The sequence below is a fragment of the Vanellus vanellus genome (assembly GCF_965231255.1).
Source record: "Vanellus vanellus genome assembly, contig: HAP1_SCAFFOLD_44, whole genome shotgun sequence".
NCBI classification, from domain to species: domain Eukaryota; kingdom Metazoa; phylum Chordata; class Aves; order Charadriiformes; family Charadriidae; genus Vanellus; species Vanellus vanellus.
Genome location: NW_028127957.1, coordinates 164,761 through 177,332, shown reverse-complemented (window position 1 = coordinate 177,332; position 12,572 = coordinate 164,761). Strand labels below are relative to the sequence as shown.

Here is a 12,572-nt window from a genome sequence, read left to right as displayed (position 1 = left end):
GCTTTCTGCCTTGACTACTAAAGTTGTGATTTAAAAAAAAATAAATGATGAAATGTTGGCCGAACCAGCGATTGTAGGGAAGAGTAAGTGGTGCCCTGACCTGGCAGGTTGATGCTGGCTACTGTCCTGACCAACTGTTTCATGTGAAGAAGTCATTGAAGGAAATGCGTAAACAATCCATGGAGCAGGGATCAGGATCTGGGGGATCCCCTCACCTACCCATGCAACAGATCTGCTCAGCAGGCCAAGGACTGGTATTCCGTTTTTGTCTCTCGAGGGATTCAAGGATGGCAGTCTTTGGTTTGAGAGCTAGTAATGCAGGGAAATTATTTGGTGAAAAAGGAGTCTGTCTTCTAGGGACTAGAATTTCCTGAAGTGCCTTTGGCATGCAGCAAGTCTACAGAGCTTAAAGAGATCATGCAGGCTTGCATGATGGCATTCAAGTCCTTGGTCCAAATCGGCCTAAAGTGGCGACTTGAAATTCTCTAACCATTAGCTGGACCTGTTTCTCTCTGGCTTTAAGAGCCAGTCTCAGAAATGGGCTCACAGCTGACATTTCTTAGTGGACACAATTACATGTTCTTGGTGGCCTGCACTGTTGGCTAGGCTCAGATGGCTCTTTGCTTAGCTTGATGGTTTCCAGGGAAGACAGTTCCACTTTCTACTGCTCCGTGACATTATCTGGGGAGCCCCAAACACCCTGCCCAGGAGCGTGAGGTCTCTCTGGTTCTGACTAATTCAGTTCCCCTTTGGATTTAGCCCTCAGGTCAAAGTAGCAAATTTGTCTGCCTTGTGACTGATCCTAGTGTTAAAAGCAAGTCTCTAGAAAGATGGTACGTTACTGTGTTGTGTCCTCTGACTTTGCACATTACACAGGGACAGGCTGGAGACTGCAGCCTCTGAGCTAAACAGACCTGAAACAAACTTTTACAGAGACCTGAGAGCATTCTCAGAGTTCCCTCCCGAGTCCTCTCCCTGCACTAATCCAAACAGGGTCTTTTAAAAAGTCAGGAGGCTTCTGCTCCTCTCAATCCCAGAAAGACTCTGCTAACCATGATGCATTACAATACTCTGGGCACGACCTGCTCCGTTGTCTTCTCATGGAGAAACGGCAGATTTTTCACGTATTATCATCACTCCTGGAAAATAATGCAGACAAGGTATACTAATAAACTCCTTTTGCCATGGTTATACTGGGAAATATCGTTACTTAATCAGCTCAACGGATTATAACGTTTACTCACAATCACACGCAGAGGTGCGCTTGGGTTCAGGAAAAGGCTGTATTGTATGTGGAAGGGTTAAACTGAATCAGTTCTTCCTGCAGAGTAGCCAGATGCGGTTGTTTCTGTCTCCAGGCAGACAAGCCCGGCTGTAGCCCTCTGAAGATATAAATCACTGTGAAGACTTTCCGTGAAACTCAGCAGTGTGGGCCGATGTGATCCCAGTTTCATCTTTCTTTGATCTGCTCTGAAGCCAAGTCTGGCAAGGATATGGTCTTGTGCGATCTTGGGCTTGTCTGAGTTCTTCGGGCGATTTTTTAACTTCTTCATGTCTTAGTTCCAAGTTCCTAAGCCTAATTTAGTTGTTGACTGTAGACCATGAGTTGAAGTAGAAAGTGTCTATTTTCTGGGAGTTTCCTCTGAGTCATGAAGAGTTGGACAGTAAAGCATTTAGCACTGGAAGAAATAACCGGAGTCGCAGGTGCTACTTACAGCCGCGTCAGATTAGTTTGTGAAGATGTCTTTTTATTCAGATACTAACAAAAGCCATACAGTCTATTTTAAAGTATTGAGTTGTCTGTTCTTTCAGCAGCAATGGCTCTCTGGACATAAAGCCCCAGAGAGATTGGGTGTAAACCAGCGCAAATGACAACATTACTTTTCAGCCACTGGTGCCTGATCAGATGAGCACAAGCAGTTGGTCCATCTCTGCTGTCACTCTTTCTCAGCAGTAACGTATCTGACTAAAAGCTTTGTTCTCAGGTTTTGTGTATGGCTTGAGTTCCTCTCTCTGGGAATGTGCCATGCTGAGCAATGCAGCTAATTTTTTTCTCATGAATCTGGTCATATTTCCTACCTCCCAAACTGTCCTGATGGCATATGTACCTGTTCTGGGGTCATCGTGCCCTTTTGCTTGACTCTGACCAGGCACACGTACTGCTACCTAAGGATCAGCAAACACACCCCTTCTAGACTGTTAGCTCAAACTTGTGTTCTCTTCTCATCGAATTTGTGAATTTGGAAGAAAACTGAAACCTCTGTGCTGTTAACTGGGTGAGTACTTTTGTTTGAGTTGAATTATCTTGAAAGGCAGAAGTACGCTGGAACTGAAACTTCACAGCTGAAATACTTGGGTTATATCTATTTGGTTGGTCTGTACCTTACCTGAAGGTAACTTAGACCCACTGCATCTTTGGTTGATACTCAGAGAGTCAGAGTTACGGCTGTCTTGTGGAAACGCAGATTTGATTCATATGCTAGTAATATTGCGCCTCTGTCTTCTCCATCTTTTGCTTGGTTGAAACCTTCTGTTATTGGTCTGCGTGTGTCAGTTGATAGAACATTTCTTTGGCACATCCACGTGAAGCTTGTGGATGATGTCTACTGCTAAGGATGTTAGCAGAGTCAAGTTCTCTGATACAGCAATTGCCTTCAGACGCCTTGCATTCAGCGGGGGTGTTAGGTTATCTCCGGCGGGTGGAGTTGGTGCCAGCAGCATGCTGAAATGGCAGAGGGAGCTTGGAGTGGCTGGCAGGATGCGGTGCTCTCTGGGTATGGGTGAAAACAGCGTCGTCTTCTGCCAAATCTTACAGAGGTCTGTGTGCGCCAATGTTCCGATGTCCCAAAACACGTGGGGATTCCTTTGGTTTTAAACAATTCACGTTGCCAGCAGACGAAGTGCTAAAATAGGGGTTTTATTCCCTCTCCCTCCCCCTCCCTTCTTTACTATAGGAATTACAGTAGTGGAGGGAGATAGCCTGTGGAATTCAGAATCCTCTTCCAGTGGTTTTGACCCCCTAGTGAAATACAGGAGGTGCTTTGTCGCTGGTGAGGACCTCCAGACAGAGGCTCAGCAAAAGAAACCTCTTGTAAATTGTATAGATATTCGCCTCACTTCCTACAGACGTCGTTAAATTCCCATAAGTGTCATCTCTATTATGTTGTTGGGGAGTTGTGCCATGCTCTACTACTTTCTTTCCTAAACATCGGGTATTCTCTGCCCCGTATTTGACAGCATGTTGGAATAGCGCTGCAAGTGAGGAGAATCCCGAGGCAAAGCACTCGGGCAGAGCGGAGAGCAATGGCTTCTTCACCAGTCATGTGCATGGACAGTGCGAGGCGGTGGGGAAAGGTGAGCATGCAGCCCTCTGCAGCCGCTCTCGACAGCACGGGTGACTCGATAAAGACATCTGCACTGAGCAACAAACGCACGTGAAGTAGCAGGTGGTTGTCTGAGCCAAGTTAAGAAAGACGTGCCCAGGCACATTCAATCCAGCTTGAATAATATTCATCAGTGAGGACAGCAGATTTATGTTCCTATGAACAGGCTGTGTCTGAAATAGCGGACACGGCTCCCAGAAGGGATTTTCACAGGCTTTGGCAGGCAGCCTCCGGAGGGATTTTCACTGGGTGGGTGTTCCCAGAACAGATCGTGCGCGTTATTTTAAGGGAAAGTTAGGAAATGAAAGCATTTCCCCCTCTACTCAAACACTTGGCCGAGTTTGAAACCCTTCCTTGGCGGGTTCCCGCTGTGCTGACCTGGCTGAGAGATGCCTGACATAGGTGTCCAGGGACGGTGCTATGTCTATATACCGGTGTATAGGTCCAGTAACGCTGAATTGAGGGAATTGAATGATGATGCTGGAGGAATGGGAGGGTGCTTTGCCCTTCTCCCCCCTCCCCAAAAAACAGGTGTGCTGCCATAAGTGTGCCCACCCAGCTGCCTTGAGAGTGTCCACGAGAGCATTGAATGGTGATTCTTGGAAGCCCACCAGCAGAACCAGCCCACTGGCTGGGCAGAGGGGTGGCCATCCAGCGGCAGCAGAAGGGGAGGACATCTGTCCAAAGGCCACAGCCTCCCTCCTGTGCCCTGAACGCATGGGCAAACCTTCTCTGGCAGCAGCTGCTCCCGGTGGCTCTGTCCCTACCTGCAGAGCATTCGCTGTGCTGGCTACTGAGAGCATCTCCCAGCCCGTGCTGGTGTCACTGGGTGTCCTCCCTGCCAGAACCCCCGCTCCCCTTGCGCCTGCCTGCCTTCGGGCCAGCCTGGGCTCTGCATCTTTACCGGCCAAAACTGGATCTTGCCCCGGGCCTGTCAATGCAATTGATCTGGCAGGTGACTCCAGGAGAGGAGGCAGCGCAGGTGCTGGGGAGCCCGTGCTCTTAGGGAATTATAGTGGGTTGTGGTTTTTTTTCTCCAGGGCCTGGAGAAATTTGTGAAAAACTCTTTCATCCTAAACTTGGCTGCTTCTTAACCCACCCTTTCTTGTCTAGATAGTAAATACAAACAAGCCCTAAAAAAGCGGTCCCCATGTCTGCTGGTGTCCTGCAAGTGCTGTTGCCCCGTGTCCGTAGCCCCCAGCGCTGCCTCTCCCTGGACACTGGCCGGGAGAGCCATGTCGGTATGGACAGGTACAACGCTCTAATTTGTTACTGTTTGAGGAAACCTCATTAGTTTTAGGAAAAAGTAAAAAAGGTTTTGTTTTATTTCTGTAACGACTCTTGCCATGCCATCTGCTGCTTTTTCTTCTTGAACTGGGTGGGTGCCATGGAGCTGATCAACAACTTGGGCGCTTGCTTTGGTAGTAGGAGAAGCTTACTCAGTGAGGACCTGCAGCCACACGCCGGTGGCCCCGCTGCCTGTGGCCTGGAGTAGGCACTAGCCAGGACTCCCTTGCTTCCTGGGAAAGGTGGCCAGATTTTTCCATGCTACATGATCCATATCTGTGTCACTTTACGCACCTGTAGTTTGAGGGTCTGGCCCGTACATTCATGCTTAAGAATATAGTGGGCCCCAGCACCCTGCTGATGTAAATGGGCTCGAGTCCCTTGGCATTCCTCCCCCTCTCCTCTGCCCTGGTGGGGCCACATCTGTGTCCAGTACTGTGTCCAATTCTGGGCTCCCCTGTTCAAGAAAGACGAGCAACTACTGGAGAGAGTCCAGTGGACGGCTATGAAGATGGTCAAGGGAGTGGAGCACCTCTCTGATGAGGAGGGGCTGAGAGACCTGGGTCTGTTTAGCCTGGAGAAGAGAAGACTGAGGAGGGATCTCATCAACGCTTACCAACATCTCAAGGGCGGCTGTCAAGAGGATGGGGCCAGACTCTTTTCAGTGGTGCCCAGCAATAGGACAAGGGGCAACGGGCACAAACTGGAATGCAGGAAATTCTGTCTGAACATGAGGAAAGGCATTTTTACTTTGAGGGTGACAGAGCGCTGGAACAGACTGTCCGGAGAGGTTGTGGAGTCTCCTTCTCTGGAGGTGCTCAAAACCCGCCTGGATGCATCCCTGTCCAATGTGCTCTAGGTGAACCTGCTTTAGCAGGGTGGGGGGTTGGACTAGATGACCTCCGAAGGCCCCTTCCAACCCCTACTGTTCTGTGATTCTGTGAAGAGCTGGTGCAGTGGACCCTGCATTCGTGATTCAGTTGGTGGCCGGTCAGAAGCGCTGTTCTCCAGGGCTCAGTATTGGGGCGCTGGTGAGGCTGCACCTTGAGTTCTGTGTTCAGTTTTGGGCCCCTCACACAGGAGGGACGTTGAGGTGCTGAAGCGTTTTCAGAGGAGGGCAACAATGCCGGTGAAGAGTCTAGAGGACAAGTCTTATGAGGAGCGGCTGAGGGAACTGGGGTTGTTTAGCCTGGAGAAAAGGAGGCTGAGGGGAGACCTTATTGCTCTCTACAAGTACCTGAAAGGAGGTTGTAGCGAGGGGGGTGTTGGTCTCTTCTCCCAAGTAACAGGCCATAGGTCAAGAGGAAATGGCCTCAAGTTGTGCCAGGGGAGGTTTAGGATGGATATTAGGAAAAATGTCTTCACCCAAAGGGTTATCAAGCATTGGAACAGGCTGCCCAGGGAACCGGTTGAGTCAGCATCCCTGGAGGTGTTTAAAAGACGTGTAGCTGTGGTGGTGCTCAGGCACATAGTTTAGTGGTGGACTTGGCAGTGTTTTGGTTGACGGTTGGACTTGAGAATCTTAAAGGTCTCTTCCAACCAAAAGGATTCTACGAGTCTATTCTATATTCAACTTGCCATCAGCCCAAAACCCCTAGATGTCTTTCCGCACAGCTGCTCTCCAGCCTCTTGTCCCCCAGTTTGTATGTGTAACCAGGATGACCCCATCCCAGCTGCAGAATCCCTGACTTGCTCTTCTTACCCTTCAGACGGTTGGTGGTGATTGCACCGCTCTCTACTCTACCCCGATCTCTCTGGAAAGCCTCTCTACCCTCCAGGGAGTCCACAGCTCCTCCTCCTTTACTATCCTCGGCAAACTTACTGAATGTCCATTCAAGTCCTGCATACAGATCATTTAGAAAAACATTCAAGAGCACTGCCCCTGAAATTGAGCCCTGGGGGAACCCACCTGGTGACTGGCGCCAACCTGATGGAACCCCAATTACTGTAACTCTTGGAGCCCGACCCGTCTGCCACTTAGTGTTGCTGTTGGACTCGAGGGTCTCAAGGGTCTTTACCGACCCGAATGGTTCTGTGATTCTATGACTTAATTGAAGGTTGCCCGGCGTGCAGTCAGGGGCTGGACTGCAAGATCCTCGTGAGTCCCTTCCCACCCAGGGTATTCTGTGATTACGAGATTGCCGCTGGCAGGCAGACGAGAGCCAACGTAAAACACAGCACGACGGCAGCTCCCGTGAAGAAAATTAACTCCAGCCCGGCCTGAACCAGGACCCCAGGGCAGCCGAGGGCCGCTGGGACAGGCTGGGGCCTGCCGCCGGGTGTGCCTGTGATGCGTTCCAGCGCCTGTGACATCACAGGCGACGTGTCGCGATGCGGGCAGCTGTAAAGAGCACCAGCAGGCAACGCTGCCCCAGTACGGCTTGGGCCAGCGGTGAGTGCGCAGGCGGGGGGAGGCTGGGCTGGACGAGGGCCAGGGCAGAAACGCGCGGCCCCGGGGGGTGGGTTCTCACTGGGCATTGAGGGCCCCGCCGCTCGCGGCAGCACCTTGGGCCAGGCACGGTGCGTCGCCACCACCGGGGCTGGGCGCAGGCAGTGCTGCCTCCCCGCTGCCTCAGCCCCTCTCCTACCTGCCCCCAGCTCCCTGCGGCTCCCGTCCCTGCTGCCCCCGCCGCCAGCACTGATCCCCTTCTCTCCCTCCTCCTGCAGACCATGGCTATCGTAGAATTCATCTGCATGGTTATAGAAACCATGGTGCAGAATGCACTGATCGTCGGTGGTGAGCTGGACGAGGAGACGCGCCAGAGCATGCAGCAGCGTGCGGAGTTCCTCAGCCGGCAGATGAGTCGTCTGCTGCAGGAGGTGGAGCAGAGCGACTCTGCCTGGGGAGCCCTGCTCTTTGCTGCCTTGCAGCGCTGGCAGTTCTGGGCGGTCGCTGCACTCCTGGTGCTGCTCTTCGGGCTCTGCTGGTGGCTCAGGAAAAGGAGCCGCTGGCCAGCCAGCAGCAGCAAGGAGGGCAAGAAGCAGGAAGGAGAAAAACCCCGGGTTGCCCAGCATGCGTGCACTGTTTCAGCCGACCGCCTCCTGGACCTCTCTGAATCCTTCAGCATGGTGGAGGAGCTGATGGATGAACTTCTCCGTGTCTGTGGAAAACTGTCCAGGAATAGTTTCATGCCGCGACTGAAGCCAGTCATCGGGGTGAGCGGTGCCCTAGCATTGTTGAGTCCCCGTGAGGAGGATGCCGTCTACCACCTGCTCGTGCCCCTGAAGCCTCCCCGCGGGCACACCTTCCACGTGGACCTGGGCACTGCCACCGAGGACATGCCGGCGAGGAACTCCAGCCTCCGCGTCGAGCTGCAGTGCACCTGCATGAGGGAGTCGCTGGAGGAGGACATGCTGTGCTTCCTCCACCACCCCCAGGAGGAGCTGAGGAAAAAACAGGGTCCCAGCCTCCTACGCACCCTCTGCACCGGCCCCTACCTTGACATCGTCAAAACCGCCCGCTGGTTGCAGGTAGTGGTAAAAGGAGCCTGGGCCATGTTACCTCACTCCAAGTTCTGCCATCTAACGGTGCTGCCGTCCAGGCACTCCTGCAAACTCCGGCTGACGCACGCTTCCGGTAGTACCATCCTGATTGACATGATGTTTGGCGTGAAGCAAGGTGACTCCTACACCTTCCTGAGCACTGACTAGGCAGAGGTCACCGGTACCAGCAGCAGAGACTCCTATTACCCCCTGGTCAGCTCCCGCCCTCCCTCCTCCTGACTCCGTTCCCTCGGGGAGTTTTACTGTGTATGAAGGTGTCAATAAACCACTTGTTTAACACACAGACGCTGTGTCTCTCATTGTCTGTGCATCACTTGGTTGGGCAACATGGGCAGAGGGGGCTGACAGCTCAGCTGCCACAGAGTCAGGGAGCATTTTGCAGAAGAGGCATTCCTGAATGCTGCCTTGCCTTCAGTCTTTAAGCTGGTCCTCATGAATCCGAGACCCTGGAGGTAAGAGAAAGAGTCTGCACAAAGGAAGACTTTCCCTTGGCCAAGGAGGATTGGGTCAGAGATCATTTAGGCACACTCGACATCCCCAAATCCATGGGCCCTCATGGGATGCACCCACAAGCGCTGAGGGAGGTGGTAGATGCTATTATGAAGCCGCTCTCCACTGTCTTGGAAAGGTGAAGGAGAACAGGAGAGGTGCCTGAGGACTGGAGGAAAGCCAATGTCCCACTGGTCTTGAAAAAGGGCAAGAAAGAGGAGCCTGGAAACTACAGGCCAGTCGGCCTCACCTCCATCCCTGGCAGAGCGATGGAACAGCTCATTCTGGATGTCATCTGTAGGCATGTGGAGGAAAAGCAGGTTATTGGGAGTGGTAAACATGGATTCACCAAGGGGGAACCATTCTGTGATGGCATGACTGGCTGTGTAGATGAGGGCAGAGCAGTGGACGTTGGCTACCTCGCCTTGAGGCGACACTGTCTCCATAACATCCTCCTAGCTAAGCTTAGGAAGTGTGGGTTAGATGAGTGGACAGTGAGGCGCATTGAGAACTGGCTGAGTGGCAGAGCTCAGAGGGTTGTGATCAGCGGCGCAGGGTCTGGTAGGAGGCCTGTAACTAGTGGTGTTCCTCAGGGGTCATTACTGGTTCTAGTCTTCTTCAATAAGTCGTCATCAATCACATGGGTGAGGGGGCAGAGTGTACCCTCGGCAAGTTTGCTGATGACACAGCACAGGGAGGAGCAGCTGACACACCAGAAGGCTGTGCCGCCATTCAGTGAGACCTGTCCAGGCTGGAGAGGTGGGCGGAGAGGAACCTAATGAAGTTCAACAAGGGCAAGTGTAGGGTCCTGCACCTCGGGAGGAACAACCCTGTGCACCGGTAGAGGTTAGGGGCTGACCTGCTGGAGAGCAGCTCTGCAGAGAGGGACCTGGGAGTCCTGGTGGTGTCCCGGTTTGAGGTAAAACAGAACCAATTTTCTGTTCAGTAACTTTACTTTTCAGTCAAGCCTCTTCTAACTCCTGAAATGAACAGCGTATCGTGCAGGCACTGGTCGCTCTCAGAGTGATAAGACCCGATGTGTATAGCTGATGCCCAGGGATGGTATGCGGAGAGGCTCGGGGTTAGACTCATTGCTCTAACACCCAAGGGCAGCCAACTTTGTTATTTGCCCCGTTGGAGGGTCAGAAGCAGAAAAGCATAGAGGTGTCGCAGCTGTGGGCAGGAGCGGGCTGGACAGGTGACCCAAAACTGACCAACGAGGTATTCCATTCAAGGAAGCTGCTTTACACTGACTGGCAAAAATCATTTCAGAACTGTCTGAAAGTCTCTCGTAACAGTGGCTTTCCAGTTTCGCTAACTGGCAATACTAGGAAGCCTCTGCACTCCTACAAAAATGATACTCAAGTTCTGAATTAGTTTACTTTTTAAGAGTTGTCTTCATATGTAGTATTCTTTTTGGCTATTTTATTCCTTTTTCTATGTGTGTTTATTTCATGCCTCTGTAAATTACTCTGTATTACACCCCACAAGTTTGAATGAACATTTCCAACTTTGTCAGCCCCAGCAGAAGCGGTCTCTTGAGTGAGGGGGTGGAATGTGGGAAAGTAACAGAAGATTGTCCCTCTGCCCGGGCGTTGCTGCGGAGACTCCCCAATTCGCGAGGTATTGAGATCACATTTGTTCTTTGTCTTCCGTGGTCTTGTGGTCGTTCCTGCGTCCTGCCCGAGTCGGCTCACACAGAAGCCTTTTGATTGTATACCATTCCTTAACGTGTGACCAATGCTGTATTATTGATCATTTTTATTAATCTTTCCACAGGGGGGGCGTTGCAGTCCCTCCTGGCACCAGCTGTGGTGCAGCCGCGGAACCCTGGGGTGCTCCCCATGGGAAATGTTAAAGAAATAGAGACCAACGTTTTATCCCTGGTGCTATGGTTCCTCCTCCCATCCCGCGGCTGGGGCTGTGCCCCCCTCAGTGCCCGACCCAGTGGGACAGGCTGGCACTGCTGGCACCCACCAGCCTGGGGGGGTGGGGGTGTCGGGGGAGCTGGGTGGGCTGGAGAAAGGGAGGAAGCACCTCTTGAAACCAGCTTGGCCCTCTCCAGACACAAAACCCTCCCCAGAGGCACCAGAGGGGACCCCCAGGTCCTTGAAGGACTGCCCCAGACTCCCTCTGGCCTGCAAGAGTCCCTCCCAGGACCCCATAAGCGCCGCCCGGGACCCCTTACGGACACCCCACTGTCCTCCCAAATCTGGGTTCTTTACCTGCTGGGCAAGCCAATAACACACAGAGCAGAGGTATTTCTAAGTTTACGCCATTAATGCGCAGAAATGGGTGCTTGTCCCAAAACGGGAGCGCTCACACCTTAGTTCCAAAAAGCTTCACTTTTACACATTAATTATTACATATTCAAACAATTAATACATATTCACTGTTATTCCCTCCAATGATTGGTCGAGATTTCTTTGCTTCCCATGTAAATGAGTGCGCAGACTCTGTCTTCTTTTTCCACTCTTATGTTTTTAATAGGTGGTATCGTTTGGGGAGGTGGTCAATGAGCCGGTGGTCACCATCTCCCCCCGGCCGGAACCACCTTTTACCTGCTTTTCCTCTGATCTCGGCAGTTCCAAGTGGGTTTCTGGGTTTGCTGACCAGGCCTACAGTTCGTCGCTCTCTTGATAGGAATGCCCTGCTTACCAACAGTGCTACACTGTCTGCTGGTGTCCTGGTTTGAGGTAAAACAGAACCAATTTTGTTCAGTAACTTCGCTTCTTAGCTGGGCCTCTTCTAACAACTGAAATTAACTGCATATTGTGCAGAAAATGTTCACTCTCTCTGAGTGATAAGACCAATGTTTATAGCTGATGCCCAGGCATGGGATGCAGAGAGGCTCCTGCTTACACTTATTGCCATAACAGCCAAGGCCAACCAACTTTGTCATTTGCCACGTTGGAGGGTCGGAAGCGGAAAAGCATAGTGGGGTCCCACCTGGAGGGAGGAGCGGACAGGACAGGTGACCCAAAACTGACCAACAGGGTATTCCATCCCATCTGCCTCATGCTCAGTAGAAAAGCTGAGGGATCAAAGGGTCACGGGCTCTTCCTTCAATGGCCGACGTCTGAGGAGGACTCTGTTTGTCTGCCTGTGATCCCCATCCTGACTCCAGATCCGGAATCCAGTTCCCGTCCGTCACTGAGTCCAGCCTGGGACTGCCCCAGTGCCAGCCAGTGACGTGACTGTCATCTCGGGAGCTTGATACGGTTTTGTATATATTTTTCATTATTTCTTTTTATTTTATTATTAATATTTCATTAAAGTAGTTTGGTTTCTTCTAAACTCGTAAGTCTCTTTTTCCTCCTCTGCCTCTCTCTTTGTAGAGGGGTAGAGGGGAGCATCTGTCGATCCCGTCTGGGGTCCCTCGGGTCCCCAGTGGTGGATTTGGCTCTGGGAATGTGCAATTCATTCCATCACTCTGAATCTCTCATCTCTGAGTGAGATACAGTCAATGGTTTAACTACAGTTCACAAAAAGGGAATAAATAATAATGTGAATATATACATATAGACACTGCAGTTAATTAGTGAAGAGTTTTGTCTGGTTTCTCTTCGCTAGACTCGAGAGTAACTTTCTGCAATAAAATGAGACTGCCTTCAGAGTTTAGGAAATCAGTCAAACAAATTATTTAAGTTGAAGTCACTCGGCTATCTTTTGTAAACAAACCTGTGACTTCACCTTCAGTGATGAGTGTCTACAGCCCCTGTTCCAAAGTTTGTTTCCCGGGAAAGAAGTACCTCCTGAATTTGTGATTTCATCCCCAAATTCTGAGAATTTTTGAATGGTGGATCACATCATCTGAATAGTGGATCACATTTTAAACTTCATTGAATGAAAAAGAAGTGAATTGTACCCCCATTGAAATATACAGCAGGAAGAGGGAAGGGAGTCTGG

At 51.3% G+C, this 12,572-nt stretch overlaps 2 protein-coding genes across 2 annotated transcripts in view; one reads left to right on the top strand and one right to left on the bottom strand.

The window, feature by feature from the left end:
- LOC309684803 (E3 ubiquitin-protein ligase TRIM36-like) overlaps positions 1–2,123 on the bottom strand; it is a gene marked incomplete at both ends in the record, with an annotated part of 208,294 nt that extends 206,171 nt beyond the window's left edge. Inside the window, one exon of the mRNA XM_082500662.1 lies at positions 2,109–2,123. Within this exon, the coding sequence (XP_082356788.1) occupies positions 2,109–2,123 (15 nt within the window). The remainder of the gene's footprint in view (positions 1–2,108) is intronic.
- A 2,495-nt stretch (positions 2,124–4,618) lies between these two features.
- Positions 4,619–12,572, top strand: part of LOC309684802 (E3 ubiquitin-protein ligase TRIM36-like) — a gene marked incomplete at both ends in the record, with an annotated part of 74,661 nt that continues 66,707 nt past the window's right edge. Inside the window, 1 exon segment of the mRNA XM_082500661.1 lies at positions 4,619–4,624. Within this exon segment, the coding sequence (XP_082356787.1) occupies positions 4,619–4,624 (6 nt within the window).